At 41.7% G+C, this 16,561-nt stretch overlaps 1 protein-coding gene across 1 annotated transcript; it reads right to left on the minus strand.

The window, feature by feature from the left end:
- Positions 1–8,216: 8,216 nt before the first annotated feature.
- gtf2a1 (general transcription factor IIA, 1) lies at positions 8,217–15,314 on the minus strand. The gene is made up of 10 exons (XM_008398225.2): positions 15,069–15,314; positions 13,640–13,741; positions 13,386–13,557; positions 13,142–13,206; positions 11,556–11,631; positions 11,304–11,428; positions 11,108–11,212; positions 10,705–11,013; positions 10,503–10,592; positions 8,217–9,903 (listed from the first exon to the last, which is right to left on the minus strand). The coding sequence occupies exons 1-10, from the start codon at positions 15,096–15,098 to the stop codon at positions 9,796–9,798; spliced, it is 1,182 nt and encodes a 393-aa protein (XP_008396447.1). The 5' UTR covers positions 15,099–15,314; the 3' UTR covers positions 8,217–9,795.
- Between the last annotated feature and the right edge of the window lie 1,247 nt (positions 15,315–16,561).

The raw sequence follows: 16,561 nt of genomic DNA on the forward strand, positions 1-16,561 counted from the left end.
TGAACTACCCCTAAAAGCCAGGGTTGCTAAATGTGCCACATTACTAAACCTAAATGACCCAAAATCATGAAACTGGAAGGTTTAGTTTTAATAAAAAAACAGGAGTCACATCAGCTCATAGCAATCAGTACTTGAGTAGGACCGTACAATTTCTAACAAGGCGTCTATATTTTCCACATCTTCTACATCTTCCAATCAGTCACTAAAAGCAGTCCAGCACTGAGATGTGGATCTTTAGAGAGCTGAAGAGATGATGTGCCTGGCTGCTTTCACGAGGGCCTCTCCTCTATTCCAGCTCACAGTTCAGTCAAAGAAGATTGAAATCAAAGTCAGTGTAAACATTGGAGAAACACAAAGCAACTGGAAGGTGTTTGAGACGGTGGCATGAACTTTAGAGTGTTTTCCTATTTGGGATTATGTGTAATTTCACTCTGAAACATGGGTAGACTCGTAGTCTAATTATTGGACGGAATGAGACTCCATTTATTTGAAAATTCTTCCTCCTGCTCGTTCTCAGGATCCGCCGATCATTCCTTTCCCCTTATTACAAATAAACCAGTATCTGAATTGCTCCTCAAATAAGCAAGGCATGACCCAAGATGCACCTCACCAGCAACAGATTTGGTTCCTACACACAAAAAAACTGAAGAAAAAAAAAAGCTGTGGTTGTATTAAGGATTTGGAGTAAGATTTAGCTCTTGAAGTCCTTGCCTTGATGTCGTCACTCCTTATGCTGCTTGGACGGTCATTGTGAAGCTCCTCTCTCTCCAAGAAAGCTCTTGAGTGACAAGTAAAGTGGAAAGAAGAGTTAAAACATCTATTGATTCGCAAGTGGTTTCACTTCTTCTACCTTTTAAAAATATCCCACTCTAATTTTTACACATTTTACAACATTAAAACCTTAAACTGAAATATTTTTATTGGGATTTTATGCGACAGACCAACACTTATAGGGTTTACAAAATTTGTTTCGCAAACAAAAATCAGGGAAGTCTGCCGTTAATATGTATTTAACCCCCTTTACTCTGACTCCCCTAGATTAAATATAATAAAACTTAATTGAGTCCACTTGTGTGTAATTTAATCTCAGTATAACCGAACTTATCTGTGAAGTCTGCAGAAGTTTGTTAGAGAACAATTGCAGAAATGTATTGAATTAATTAATAAATGGTCCTATAGGTTTATCAGCAATCAGCAGATAAATCAAATATAGTTTCCAGGAATGTTTCATACATCCAAGGATTACATTAAGATTTAAGTTTTACATTAGTCACAAATTAGCTAGATCAATAATCAGGGGTGAAAGTAAGGGGGTACGGCAGGGTACTGCGTACCCCTAAAAGATTTAGCGGGGGTACGCAGTACCTGCAACATAGGGGAGCAGCTGTCTGCTGTAAAAAATCAATGCCATTAAAACCTTTTACCAGAAATGATTTGGCCTGGCCATGTGGGCTGCTAAGAATCTAATTCAAGTTGTTCTAAAACACGACTTAATCAGTTATTAAATAACTTTTTTTCCCATTTCATATTGTTTCTGAACTGTTCGTGCTATACAGCAGGGCTCCAACACGTCAATCGCTGAGGGTTTTGAGTCGATCTTAGCATGAGGTGACAAACTGAACGGCGCCAGGGCGTTGAGAGCAGCACGTCCTCCTGGGTACTTATCAAAACATTCGTAACTTTATTAAAGAACAACAACAAAATAAATCAACAAAACGTGTTCAAATTAATGATCCATCAACAATAATAATCTCAGTGATTATTGTTTCAACAAGGAGTTGCGCAATTCTGTGCGTTTCGGTTTAATTACCAAAATAACCAGCAGAGCAAGAGTTTAAAATTAACTAATCAACCAGTGGAGGCTTATTAATGATCGCAAAATAAATATCAAGCCTGAAAACCTAATATCGTAATGGACTGAACGTTTTTAACATAATCTCTGGTCGGCTTGTGGAGCGCAGGAGGTTGCCTTGGCAACGGGTCTGCTTAAATGACAGAGAGAGACGGAGAGTAAAAATGTGTGAGTGGTTTAGAGTTGATCACCTGTTCAGATTGTTTTACCTTCGACATGGCGCATCACAGCCGCTGTAGTTTCTGAACATTCAATAAACGACAAATTTGGACTGATTACCTCGTTCTTTGTGAGTATATGTTAATCACAACAAACATCAAACACGGTAAATATGTTTCATTAAGTAACAAACAAATGGCTTCTACCGCAATAATTATGTGAAATTAAATTAATTGTCTAATATAAAAAATAGTTTTTTGCTGTCGGCTCAGAGTCTGAGAGGCTTTTCCTTTATCAAACAATTTTGTTTTTTGCCTCTTATTTAGAGGAAATATTGATGTTGATAAGATTTTCTCCAAAATAATAACCTTTTTCAACCTTTATAGCTCCATTTTTGAAAATGAGGCTCTAACATTCACAAATGACATTGAAATTAAATCCAGTCCAACATCTGGTTTGAGGTGATTCCTCTGGAACCTGTTGGAGGAAAAATATCCCAACTTTAGAAGATGAGCTTTAACCTAACAGAGCTCTGTGGTTCCTCCTATCAGTATGAGAGTCAGGGTGAGGAGGCGCCATGTTAGGAAGAGAAGTGGAAGCTGCAGGATCTTCAGAACAAACAGGTCATGATGCTAGGCTGGAGAAAGAGAGAGAGTCTCCCTCTGCTCCTCCGCCGCCTCCAGAGTCTCCCGCTGCTCCTCCGCCTCCCTATGTTTTGTCCGAGGCTCTGCTTCCCGGTGCTAACCCCAGTGCTCTTAGCCCCCTGCACCGGCGCCGCCCGCTACTCCTCCGCCGCCTCCAGAGTCTCCCGCTGCTCCTCCGCCTCCCTATGTTTTGTCCGAGGCTCTGCTTCCCGGTGCTAACCCCAGTGCTCTTTGCCCCCTGCACCGGCGCCGTCCGCTGGACCCCCCTCCAGGGTCCACCTCTGCCTACTGGATCATTTCAGTGGAGATTTCAGACTGTGGCAGGAAACCGGAGTGCCCGGAGAGAAACCTGCAAACAGGAAACCTGTCAAATCTTTTTACCTTTTGTCCTCTGGTGTCTGATCAATTCTTCTYGTAAATGTAAATGAAACCGTTGTTGGACATGTCTTCACTGCAGTCGCTGTCTGCAGTGAAGACATGCTCATTGTCTGCCTTCACGGTTCGTTCTCCCTTCATTAAGTAACAGTAGACGTCTGTCAGCTTTGGATCCACACAGATGACGGAGGACAGGTGGTACGTCTCCGTCCCACATTCTGCAGGCACATCGATGGTCTGAGTGGCTTTGGTTTGGTGCTTCCTGGTCAACCTGTGCAGAAAAAATATCAGAACCTTGTTATCGGTCAGGCAGTGTTTTTTCTGCCAAGGTGACCCGCAGGCTGAACAACGGCGTTTGCACGCCAAATCCAACCAGTATTCAAGCAGTATAGATATACTGGTTGAAAATAACACTGGTGGAAGGGCAACCATGGCGCTGTCGTTCAGGAGCCTGAGGGAAGTGGCTCCACAGTTAGAGCAGGAGTCGTTGTCGTACAACTCTCTCTCTGTGTCGCCGCCAAACGAATCCAGCCAGACCAGCACAGACTCCAGCAAACTTTTTATGTCATAGTCCTTTCCCATGTCTGATGGCAGCTTCTTCTCCCTCAGCTCCATCAGAACTGGGGAAAGGTCTTGTTGACTAAAATGCTTGCCAGGCTGACAGACAGCTGAGAGGATGAGACTCCCACAGCAGGGGATGGACGATGCCTCCAGAAAAACCCTTTCCTTAGCGAGACACAGCTTGGTGACGCTCAGGTTTAGGATGCTCTGGAAAGCAGCGTTCACCCAGCTGTTCTGGAGCTCATCGTAGAACTTGAAGAAGTTATCCTCCGCTTGTCCTGGTCCTGCAGATGTCCTCCCTACATCTAGCAGATCCAAGCCAATGCTAGCTACTGAATTAACGTTAGGGGAACAGGAAACCTCAACAGCAATGGAAATCTTTACATTCAGAGATGGTTTTTCAGACAAATGAGCAACACTGTTTTCATCTGAATTACAACGTTCTCCATCCGGGGAACGTTGTAATTCAAAGGACCCTGTGAAAGTGGCCTTCAGAGGATTCTCCTGCAAGGAGGGGACCAGCGAAACCAAAGCTTTGGCTGTCACTTCAGCCACAGCTTTGGCTGCGAGATCAGCTGCAGACCAATCTTCCCCAGCCAGGTTAGATTTTTCTGCGACTGCAGTCTCACCTTCACGGTGTACCAACATCTCCGAACAAACCTCCCCAGCCGGGTCAGTTTGTCCAGAGACAGTACCATCATCCTCTGTACTGTCCCGTACAGAGGACGAGATGGAGTCCGAGGTCCCAACATCCAACGCCTTTTCAGAACAAACCTCCCCAGCCAGGTCGGTTTGTTCTTTGGAAGTGGATGGAAATCCTTTCCAAAACAGATCGTCCTCTTCATCCTGATTGTTTTCTTCATTGCAATCCTTCTCTGAAAAGAAACGATTGCACACTTTCTTCATCCCAGTCGTCACGGCATGTCCAATGCCCCAACCAACCGGGAATATCAGGGGAACAAGCGCCGTCGCAAAACTGAACATTGTTGCTATAAACAAATCTGAAACTCCAAGAAATGTCTGGATCCTCACTGATGCTTAGAGATTCCAGTATTCAAGCATTAGAACTTCTTTGATCTACTGTGATGTACATAATGTCATCTATGACCTCACCAGTGAGCTCACTAGACTTCTGGTGCAACGCCTTGCTTCTGATTGTTGCTATGGAAATGATCAGATCAGATCTGCATGACTCAAGCTGACATAAATATTTAAATAAAACGTTATACTTTTTATTTATTTAACATGAAGAGATTAATAGATTTGTATATAATTTAATTTTTGCTTTTGTGGTTTTCCATACCTGCTGTGGTATAAATGTTCTGAAGCCTTTTATCCACTACTATTTTTAATTACTATTCATTCATTAGGATTATTCATGTATTAATCATTGCCCAGTGCTAGGAACAGTCTGTGACTTATATTTATTTTTATTAATTTTTGCAGACAATTTAATGCTGTGACTATTTTACCAAACATAAGAAACAAAAGCAGAAGAGCGATCCAGACYTGCACTTATACATAATTTTATTGAGGTCCAGAACCCAGAAGTTCTTGGTTTGTGTCATTCAGGAGCCTTGGGGATAAAAAGGCTTCATKATTGTATTTCAAAGGCAGATTTCAAGAACAACTCGGGCAAGAGTTTGGGTCAGACTGTGCTATTTCAAGATGTAGACGTGTGTAGGAATCTCCACGATGTCAGTAACACAGAGTAGCATTTCTAAGTAGGTGTATGCGTACACACATATACACTTGTGTGTGTGTGCGCGCAAGTAAAAAGCTTGCTACCTTTCTGTGCACAATAGTGTGTGTGTATATATATATATATATATATATATATATATATATACATTTATATTTTTTTGTCATAGTACTACTTTCACCCCTGGCAATAATTTATTAATCATTTGTTGCGCAACAAGCATTAAGTCATTAATTAAAAATGTATTCTGTTAGCATAAACTGAAAATAACCCCAGGCGCCATAGGTGCTAACAATGCTACAAACGTTAGCATTTAAAAAGATGTCAAAAACCTATCTTAAAATAAATAAATAAATAGGCCAATGACAGTTAAGCTGAATTGTTAAAGACCCCCTAAAATATTAACCACAAATAATCAGTAGTCCTACTTCAGGACCTCAAATGGTTTTGTACACGAACTTATCAAAAAATAATCAAACTCCTTTAAGGAGTTATGTTCTGTGATCGTAGAAGTGGTGAAATAGGCTAAATGGGACCTAAAACAAGTCCTAGTGGTACAATTACCAACCCTGAACAGAAGGATCCAAGGAACCTGAACGTAAAGCAACTCGCCGCTATCTGGTAACTCAATATCACGTTTTCACGCAAAAGTGATGCACAGACAGCACTTGTACAGCGCCACCAGTGGTCGGAGGAATGAATACACAAGCTTGGCTAGTGAAGTTTGCTAAATGCCCGAAATCACTTTTTCTTGTTTATGTGTTTTTTTTTCCTTGTGTCAAGCTTTAGAGGGAGAAGTAGTGGAATTTGTTTTAGGTTTAACAGCGGATATTCTGAAAAAAATAAATAAATCCTGGTCATAGCATATTCCATAGACACGCTGTAAAAAAGAAATAAATAAAAATAAGCCCTCTCCATTACATCCTGTAATCTCCATACACATGGAAAGCATACCGGAAATTCCACTGTTTTTCCTAACAAAGAAAAATATGGGAAATATGTGACAAAAAAAGAAAGAAAGAAAGAAAGAAAGAAAAAAAATTCCATGAACATAAACTTGAGAGCTACGTAAAGAATGGTTCTAATTGTTTGCCTGCTGATTTCTAAGGATTGTTTTGACTCTTTCTAATTTTCTCAAGATTTGCTTAATGGGAAGCACTATACTGAGGTAAGGAGCAAGAATGCAACACAATATTTAAAGCTTTGAAGAGGCATCATCACATCCAGATATCTGGTGTAGACCCCTGTAATTACAGACAGCTTCAAATGTAACCAACGCTAGCTTAAAACCCCCTGAAGCCTCTGCGTCCTCATTTGCTATTGCCACTCCTCTTTCAGTCTTTGTCTGGCTGCATGGTTAGAAAGCCAGGCAGAGAGATGTTAGAGTTGGGGATATGATCCTTTCCGATTACGATTGATGAAGGAGATGGGTTGAACTTCCTCCTTCTCTCTCTGGGAAATACGACATTAAGCTAACTCCACAGATGAACTGAGATTTGTTCACATCTGACTAAAGCAACATGCGTAAAACCCCCTGCACCCCAAGTCTATAGATATAGACAATTCAGAAGGTCCAGCATGACAAGAAATAGTACAACCGGAATGGTCTTTGCCCCATTTGATTCTTATTTTTAAAACTATGCAACAGTCAACAGTTCCTGAACAAACTCCACTGAATCCAACACCCGCTGCTGATTAGCAGTGACTGTGGCCAAAGGTAAACATCTCCACTGGCCAGCAGCTCAGTCTTGAAGTGGTCAGGAGGAGCCACTTGATCAGAGGCAGCTGGGGAGCCATTACTCCTCCACTGGGTCTGTCTGAGGGTCTTGTGAAGCCTTGTGAAATGAGATGGATGCCTCATTTAGTTTCCAATCCATTTACAATCAACTCCCAGAGTAGATTCTGACTCGGCCATAATCCCGAACACCACACATTTCCTCCTGATTACGCTGAAGGAACGTCATAGGGATTGAGATGGTTTAGGTGGGAGTTATAAAGTTGTGAAGATGTTCGAGGAAGAGTTGGCTGAGAATAAAAAAAAACTCCCAAGTCAAAAGTCAAAAGTCCAGCCCAATGGCTAATTCAGAGTCTGCTGCAAATTGTCCTTACAGTGTCAGTCTGTGACAGAGAGATGCAGAAACACAGATCCACATCTTTTGTTTCAAGCTGGCTGGATTAACGCACCACGCCGTAGACGAAGCTGTACGCAAAACCCAAGAGGAAAGGCATGTTAGCACAGTTTCAGCTAGTTACACAATTCACTTTGCAATCTGAATTCTTGCTTTTTGAACTTTGCTACTGTTTACCAGTTATCTAAAGGTTCCCTAAAACAGCTGTAGGTCACTTTTGCTAGCAATTACCTAAAATGGAGAAACTCACTACCAGTCTGTCATTATTTACAGCCCCCCAAAAATGACAGAAACCCAAAAACTTATACATTCATAAAATTTGTTCTATATAACATAAATTTGTGACTCCAAAGAAATTTAAAGTGAATTTTAGGAAATCTGTGATAATAGTCACAAATTATATATCTAAAAAAAACAACTTTTATTCTAAAATAAATGTCATGGCATGTCATCCAGGTGTCTTCAGGATCATTGTGGACAGAAAGGACCTCCAGCAGCAGTCAGTGTTCCAACTAATCTGAATAGGCCTCTGACAGAAGACTGTTGGTGTATGCCAGGTTTATCACCGTCATCACATTCCAGGGGAGCAGACGCTACTCCACAGTAACATGTTCTGGATGACACATCAGGTGTTAGCAACCACTGCTAATCCACCTCATTTGCTTTTGCTGCTCCTCTTTCAAACTGCTGCCTGGCCATTGCTAACATAAAGTATAACAAAGATGTGCTGCCACCGTGAACGATGCAATTCTAGGATTGAAATATGAAATGTTGAGAAATAAGCAACTCCAGGAATGAGTCAAGAAACATTTTTATTTCAAACTGCTGTGACGGGGCACTAAAAACAAAACTGCAGAAATACACACAGCACCCCTGCCCCCCAAACTCCCCACAAAGTTAAACTTACAGTGATAGAAAACGTATCATTTTAAAAGTTCTGAGTATAATGAAAGCACAGGAGAACATATAGTGGATGAAATGATTTCCAACAACGTCATGTAGCTTTCAATCAACCAACAGACGAAAAAAAAAAAAAAAAATCAAGAATAAAAAGGAACACTTATGAGATAATAATAAGAGCACAGTTCGGTGCTGAAAAAATAGAACATTTCACAAACTTTTAGCAATAAATAGGTAAGAGAACACCATCCTCTACGCTTTTTACTGTGGCGCGTTGACGTTACGGTGGGGGGAGGGACGAAACTCATTTTCCTTCCAGGGAGGAGTGGCGCGCACATTCACACTGCTTCCAACGTCTGTACAATCAGTCAGTTTCTCTCTTTCACTCACTCACACACACGCACACACACACATAGAACAGGAGACGCCATTATTGATTATTGGAACTGGCTGACCTCACAACACATTGATAAACTAACAGTGCAAATTTTTCTTTTTTTTGTTTTTCTTTTAGACGGCTGCAGAAAATTAAAATAAGAGCGGAGACAATCCACTGAAATGGCAAACTTCCCATTTATACAAATCTTAAATGAATTTTTTTTAGTTTGTTGCTTTTTGGAGGGGTAAAAGATGGAATGAAGCTCCAGAGCAGCAAGAAGAGGGGGAGAAAATATTTAAATTCGAGAGATATTTAAAACTTTTTTAAGGATGTTATTTTACTTTCTTGTTCTTCATTAACTTAAAAAAAACAAAACAAACTAAAACAATAACAGATTAACTACAATAAAACACTCCGGAGCACCATTTTTGACTAAACGTGATGAGAAACTACGACTCGACAACAAAAACAGAAGAAGAAGAAAAAACAACACAGAAGCCAAAAAGGTCAAAAGGTGATTGGGATCGTTCTAGAAGGCAGCGCATTCGACTGGTGGCACTAAGTTTGGACTTCCACGTAGACACGAGTCAACCCAGTCAACCGACTACAGTGCAGTAGAAAGATTATTTTTCTCATCTATGGGCTTGTTGTGAACGACCTCGGTCCTCCTGCGGCCGGACGGGGGTCACCTCGCCCTGGTCCACTACACCTGTTTCATGTGAAATGCTTATTTTTTGTGTGTGAATTCTGTCCAGAAAAAAAAGGCAGAAGAGCCCCCTGGAGGATGAAGACGGAACTAAAACAAAAGAAGAAAGAAAACTCTTCATTTCCAGCCTCTCCCTCCTTCCTCTGTTGGTTTCTCATCCCGCAAGGCCTAGATTGAGTGTTTCCACCCCCCAAACAAGGCTGACATCCAGGTTTTTTTCTTTTACGGTACCTCCCCATCCTTTGGGTTCTAGGAGTTCTCTCCAGTCACAGAGTATGGAAGGAAGGATGCTCAACTGTCTTGTTAAATGGACAGGAGGAGTTCTAGAGTTTTGTTTTTTGTTTTGTTGTCGTCGTTTTTTTTCTTTTTGACTTTCCGTTTTCCTTCTTCACCACTCAGCGTCTCCGGTGGCTTTGGAAAAGACGAAATCTCTGCCGTTAAGATTCATGATCCCGTCCTTCAGGTGGAATTTCCATTTGGTCTTACTTCTGTGAATCTGTAGGAGGAGGGGTGGGGCGGGGAGAGGGGAGGGGAGGAAATGAGTCGGGGGCGTAGAGAACAGATGGACGGCATTTTTAGGGGATCAAATCTCTTCATCTCACGCACACAGACGGATCACACAGCTTCCCTCACAATGATGGAATTTCTAGTAGGGTTGCAACTAATGATTAATCGATCTCTAACTTTTAATTACCAATTAATCGATTATTTTGACAATTAATTGTATTAAAATGGCACATTCTACAGATTCTTTGTTTAACCACTTATTCTTTTTTTTTATACATTATAGGAAATGCATGAAAAGATGCAAATAAACAAATAATTCAATCCCTGTCTTGCATTTTATTGCCTAAAAAGGAACAATAAAGAATTATTTTATTAAGTCTGAACCTTGAGAAGACTTAGCTAAAATACAGACAAAAGTGTTTTCATCTTATATGCAAAATGTAGATATGTTTGCATAGCTTTGGCTTAATTACTGCTCTCAATATGCATATCTCAGCAAACTGCATTTTTAATCCATTACTAAATTAGTTGATGATAATTTCACCGATCGATTAATCATGATTAATCGTTTCAGCCCTAGTGTCTCACCTTATCGTACTGGCACACCACAACGTTGTCTGTATCAAACAGCTCCTGGTCTTCGTCTTCACTGACGTCGTCTTCGCTGTTCAGCGGCTCCTAAAGCGGAAACCAAAACCCATCAGCGTCAATCTTCCGTTTCTGGTCTCCAGGACAACACAAGGCGGCCATGTTTGGAGTAACAGAACAGAGAGCAGAGAAGGACGCCCACCTCTTCAACCTGCCCATCTTCGCCACCGTCCTTGTCTTTCTCCTCTTCCTCGTCCTCGTCGTACTCCTCCTCTTCGTCCTCGTCCTCCTCGGAGGAGGTGTCCCCCGCCCCGTCCACCTGGAGCATCATGGGAGGCTGCTGCGCCTGAGGTTGCGGCTGGCTCTGCTGCTGCACCTGCGGGGGGGCCTGCGGTGCAGCTGCGCCCTGGCCTTGCTGGACCTGCTGGACCTGCGCTGCCGCCGCCCCTCCTGCTACAGCGGCCGCCGCCATTGCCGCCTGACCGGGCTGCTGCACCATGGTTTGCACCACCTGCTGGTTGAAAGGCATGTTACAAATACATTAACATTAGAAACTCTCAGTTGGTCAGTGGAGGCTCTCCCCTTTGGAGCGATGGAGCTCTGACCTGCGTGTTGCCTTGGACTTTGTTTCCTGAAGCTAAGACGATCTGCTGTGGCTGGATGATGACTCCGGTTTGCTGGGGCAGACCTCCTTGCAGGGGAGCCAGCACCTAGAAAACAGGAAAAAAAGAAAAGTGAAAAACTTACCCAGCATGCCTTGTTTTTGTCGCTTTCACATGCAGAAAGACCTCTTCTCCTAACCTGCTGTATAACGGGAGCCTGAACGCCACCGGGTTGCATCGGCTGCTGCAGAACGATTGGCTGCTGGGACTGCTGGATGATGTACTGAGTGCCGTTGGGAGCACGCACCACCTGCAGGATCTGACCTGCATCAGCAAACACAGAGTCAAAAAAAAAACAACTAAACATCTTGACAAAGACCAGGACAAGTTGGAGATAAATAGAAACTGTTTAAAAGGCTAATATTGGTGCAGGTGCGTGCGAGTGCCTTACCTTGGCTGGTGATGATCTGTTGGTATGGGGTGACCCCGGTGGGTAAAGCTAGAGTGGCTGCGGTGGCTGCTGCACTCTAGAGGAGGAAGGTGGGGGTGCACACAAAACAAAAAGATAAGGGATTTAAAAAGTAGAAAACGGGAAGGAAAAAAAAAAATTAACTAGACACAGTTTGACCCTTATTCTGCTGGCTGACGTGATAAACGCACCGTTTGTTTCACAGCACAGAGTCATGAATGCGTGTAAATACTGTCTGAGGGAAAAGAACAATATCTATTCAACAGGTAAGTCATAAGGTTTTCAATTTTATTTTTATTAATGAGCGAGATAAAAGCTGGTGGAGCAGAGAGAACAAAAATAAAAAAACAAACACAACTTTAATACATTTAATAGGCCTGTAGCAATGAATCAATTAATCAGATGAGAAATTAAAACAAGCTTGACAATTTTCATTTGCACGATTTGTTTGTTTTTCTCGTGTTCCTCTTTCTACCAAAGACTGGATGACAGAAGCTCTTCAGTCTGGTTCACTGGCCTCAACAAGTCCATGTTTTGAGGGAAAATGTTGTTTACAGAGACTTTAATGTTCATTTTATTTGTTGTTTTGTTTATTTATTTTGGATATTTCACATGTCTTCCAGTTCCAGTGTTAAATGTTTGATATAAATTAAAAGTTTGTTGGTCTTTGGGAGGGTGAACGTGCATTATCATGCCGTTAGCATTAAATAACTGGAAAATGGTCTCGAAAATAACAGTAATATTGTTTATTCCCATAACTTCTGGGACGATGCATCGTCCAGGATTCAGGTTTTGACTTTGACTAGGCCATTCTGTGTTTGATTCTACAGTGGCTTCATGTTTAGGGTTGTCCGGTGAAAGTTGAAGTGTTGCAGTCTTCAGTTTTTACAAAAATTTGGAATAAGCCTCTGGTTCATTGCAGGAACACTTCCACTCTCATCTTTAAAAACGAGGTCAAAAATCTGTTTATTTGTCATTGCCTCAACCTAGTTTTGTTTTTTTTTTTACTTTATTTTTAAACCTGTCTGATCTAAATCTGTTTTGATGTGTATTAATGTATGAATTGAATGTGGCTGAGGAGGAAAGTAAAAAAAAAAAAAAAGAAGAGAAAAAGTAAATGGGTGCTCAGTTCTGAAGAACTACAGAGAATGGAAATAACCAGCACTCCAAAAATATGTAAACATTTCAATGTGGGCAAAAAAGAAAAAAAATGAAAGCGTGCAAGCTGTTGACAGCCAAAACATTTTCTACTTTTTGCCCACATTAAAACCTTTACATATCTTTGGAGCGCTGGTTATTTCCATTTTACATAAATAAAGCTTCCTTGCCACCATCACTTGTAAACAGCTGGCTTGACCTGTACATGTTTGTTGCCATCTTATCAGAGCACCTTCTTCCTCATATTTGTTTTGTTCCCCATTGCTGCTTTGTTTGCCACCTGGCTTGTGGCAAACTGCCACCATTGTCAGATGTTTTACTGGTAAAATCATTTTAAAAACCTGCATCATTCCCATTGAGCAAGTCATAAAAGATGTATAAATGTGAGATTAACTTAAAAAGCGCCTCACCATCCCCGTTGCACTCATGTGCTGGATAATCTTCGGATCCTGAACAATGACTTGCTGCGGGGTTGCTGTGGGGGAAGGAAAAAAAAAAAAAAGAGCATGTTCAGCTCAGCATCATGGCCCCCAAGGCGACTATTATTATTGTTATTACTACTACTACTCATAAATCAAAGATGCATTCATTTCCACTGCATCTCCATGAAGAATGTGTTTTAATGCTGGTGCTTTTTCACTCCTGGGAGCTAACCTTGCTGCTGCTGGGGGGGCAGGATGACCTGCGGGGCCTGCGTTGGCTGCGTCACCTGCTGGACCTGCGGGATGTGCTGAACCTGCTGCTGCTGAGTGGCCTGCAGGGTCGCCTGCTCGTCCGTGTGGAAGCCCTCCACTGCCTTGGACTGCAGCAGCTTGTTCTCCCACAGCTGCAGCATTGAACGAACGGTTTAGAGGACTAACAGGGGGTGTGGGGGAGGGGGGGGGTTTGTTTCTGTAGTTTGGGTTTACCGTTTTCAGCTCCAGGAGAACCTGCTCATCCACTCCCTCATCCAGGAACAGCTCCCGTACCTCGTTGATCACATCTTCGATTACACCCCTGTATAATTTAGGCTTGGAGGAGGCAAACAAAACATTTTATTTTCAAGAGGAAGCAAAAGAGGGCTAAACTGATGTTTAACACATTTTGTCAGATTAATAATAACTGGCAATTGGGAGAAAAAACAACTGAGGATGTGATGTTAAAAATGCCTTTTAAATAGCCAGAATCAGATGCTAATGTTGAATTTAACATGTTAAAATACATAGTCTCCCAGCTGGGAAGCATTGCTATGAACGTATAGCTGATGGATAATGGCAGCAGCTCAGCTCCAGTGTAACCCCTAGCACTGAGCTACAGCGTTCACAACAAACACGGCAGTGTTAAAATGTCCTCGACAACACCGCTGGGCAGCCACCGAGGCCGCTGCGTCGCACTGCCCCGATGTCCGCAGCGGACACCTCGGTCTTCTCCTTCCTTCCCTCCCCACTCGGCCCCCGTCGGTTTCCTCCACTATTTAAAGCACAGTGTGGTGTTTATATGTAGAGCCAGTGACGTAGCGTCGTGTAGCACCGTCCCATCCCGGCCAGTCTATATTAGACGGCCAATATGGCGCTATAAAACCAGGCAGCGGAGAGGAGGAGGGCCAGAAGCGCGAGAGAGGAGAGCAGACGGGGGAGGCCATTTTACGGAGCAGCGCAAACAGTCGCCTTCTTCTAAGCTTCGTGAGGAGATATCCACCGTTTTTTACCTAAAATATTCGGTTTAGACAAAAGCAATTTGGCTTTGACGTTAGGGAGCAGGACTTATTTGGCGTTTTATGGATAAAATGTGTGGTTTAGGACGTCTTTTCGGCGCCCTCTCGTCGTGGAAATGGTGGACAAAGATGAGAGCTGACTGAGCGTCGAAGACTTTCCACAAAATGAGGCTTTAATGTTTGAAAATTAAGCTTATTTCAGCCAGAGTGGATGGTGACTGTGCTTTGGGTACATCTGCGTTTCATTAGTCTTTTAATATTAACCAGTTAAACGTTAAATATCTTATCTCATATCTCCAGTACCAACACAAAAAACTAAGAAAAAAAATTGTAGCAGACAAATCAAACTAACTTAATTTATAAAGCTTTAACCTAACAAAATAAACAACTTTTAATCCTAATCTGCATTTAAAACTTAACTCTAGTGTTTTTTGTTAAATTCTGCCCCTGCAATGGTATCATGTTAAACAACTCGAGTTTCGCTAAATGAAAATAATGGCTGCTTGACTGAGCGTTGATTCTGTCATTTTAATGGACTTAAACAGTGGTGAGTTGGTAACAGCATATTCATCTGACTGCGAGAAATAAACTTTACCCCCCAATTCTTCCCCTCTCACTGACAGTCCTCGGAGATTGATCCTTACCACTTGGTTCGAGTTAGCCGAGCTCGCCATTATACGCGTAGTGTACAAACCACACGGAAATTGGCGAGAGACAGAGCCAAAAAATACGACAAAAAAAGACTTAAAACGACTGTGAGCGGTACTTTTAAAAGAGCCGGTATCGCTTTTGTAAATAAAACACAGTTTTTGCGGTCTTATTTACAATCCCCGGGCTGCGACTCCCCAGCCGTCTTCCTCCCGTCGTTGTCCTGCTTTATATACTGAGCGATGGAGCTGCGAGTGCGCCGAACATAGGGCAGGGTCAAGTGTCGCATATCGCGAGAGTGCACGTGGGAAACGATGACTAATCGCCACGGGGACTGCTGGGAAACGTAGTTCACACGTGACAAGGGGGTAAATAATACAACTCGACTGTCGCATTAGTTTAGCAACGCTTTGTGATGTTAATTTATTTAATTAGGCCAACTGCAAATAATAAGACTTAATGTATGTCAGAAATTAATCACAGTTTGCCAGGAAGTAGACATAGTTTACCTCAGATGTTAATATGAAGATATTTACCACTAATAATAATCCCACAAGGCCTAGATTATAATGCTAATAATCATTATATTTTTAATCCCATAAATAGTAATAATGGACGAAAATACTTTTTAAAAGAAATGTTCTGTAGATTTTACTACAAAAAAACTTTCTGGTAAGAAATAAATAATGACACATATTTTAAATTGAATTGAATTGAATCAACGTTCTTCTTTTGCAGCTCCCTCCACAGATTCTTATTCAGATTAATGTCAAGATTAGCATCAGCATCAGTCAAAAGGAATATAAATGGGTAAATTAAGATGAAGCATTTATTTTGGATGTGTTCTTGCTTGGTTATCACTTTTTCATGTAGTTATTTTATGCTGCCACCAGAGGGCGATCACACCACATAAAAGGAGAACCGCATCTCTTTCCAATTCCAGAGCACAATATCATAGCATCCAACTATTTTATATGGCATTCATTAACAAAAAAAAAAGAAAGAAAAGTGATTGTTTTTTTTAAAATTCATCGTGATATGCAGACATCTTGTGAGTATCTGAGGAAATTTACAACAACAACAATAAATATATATACATAAAACCTTTGCAATAAATCTAAGCTGACAGGAGAACCGTAACCTCCACTTCAGTCTCCATGGAAACTTGCTTCGCTGGTCATTCTATGGTTATGGATGATATGGATTGGGGGGGAAAATGAGGAAGGTAACCCGTTCTGCAGCGGTCCACCTGACGCTTTGGAGTTTCACCCTTTTATTATTTCATTATGTTTTTTATTTTAAAAAGAAGGTCATCCACCACGTTCCCTTGAATCCGCTCACCTTTCTGGTTGCTGCTTTCAAGATTTTGAGGTGAAACATGCTCGGAGGCCATGTGACTCATCTGGAGTGTTTGTGGATGTGATTAAGCAGAAAAAAGTCGGCCACGGCTGTTTCCCGAGCATGCCCTCTAAAAGATGTTGAGAACGTG

Source organism: Poecilia reticulata, linkage group LG21, assembly GCF_000633615.1.
Source record: "Poecilia reticulata strain Guanapo linkage group LG21, Guppy_female_1.0+MT, whole genome shotgun sequence".
NCBI classification, from domain to species: Eukaryota; Metazoa; Chordata; class Actinopteri; order Cyprinodontiformes; family Poeciliidae; genus Poecilia; species Poecilia reticulata.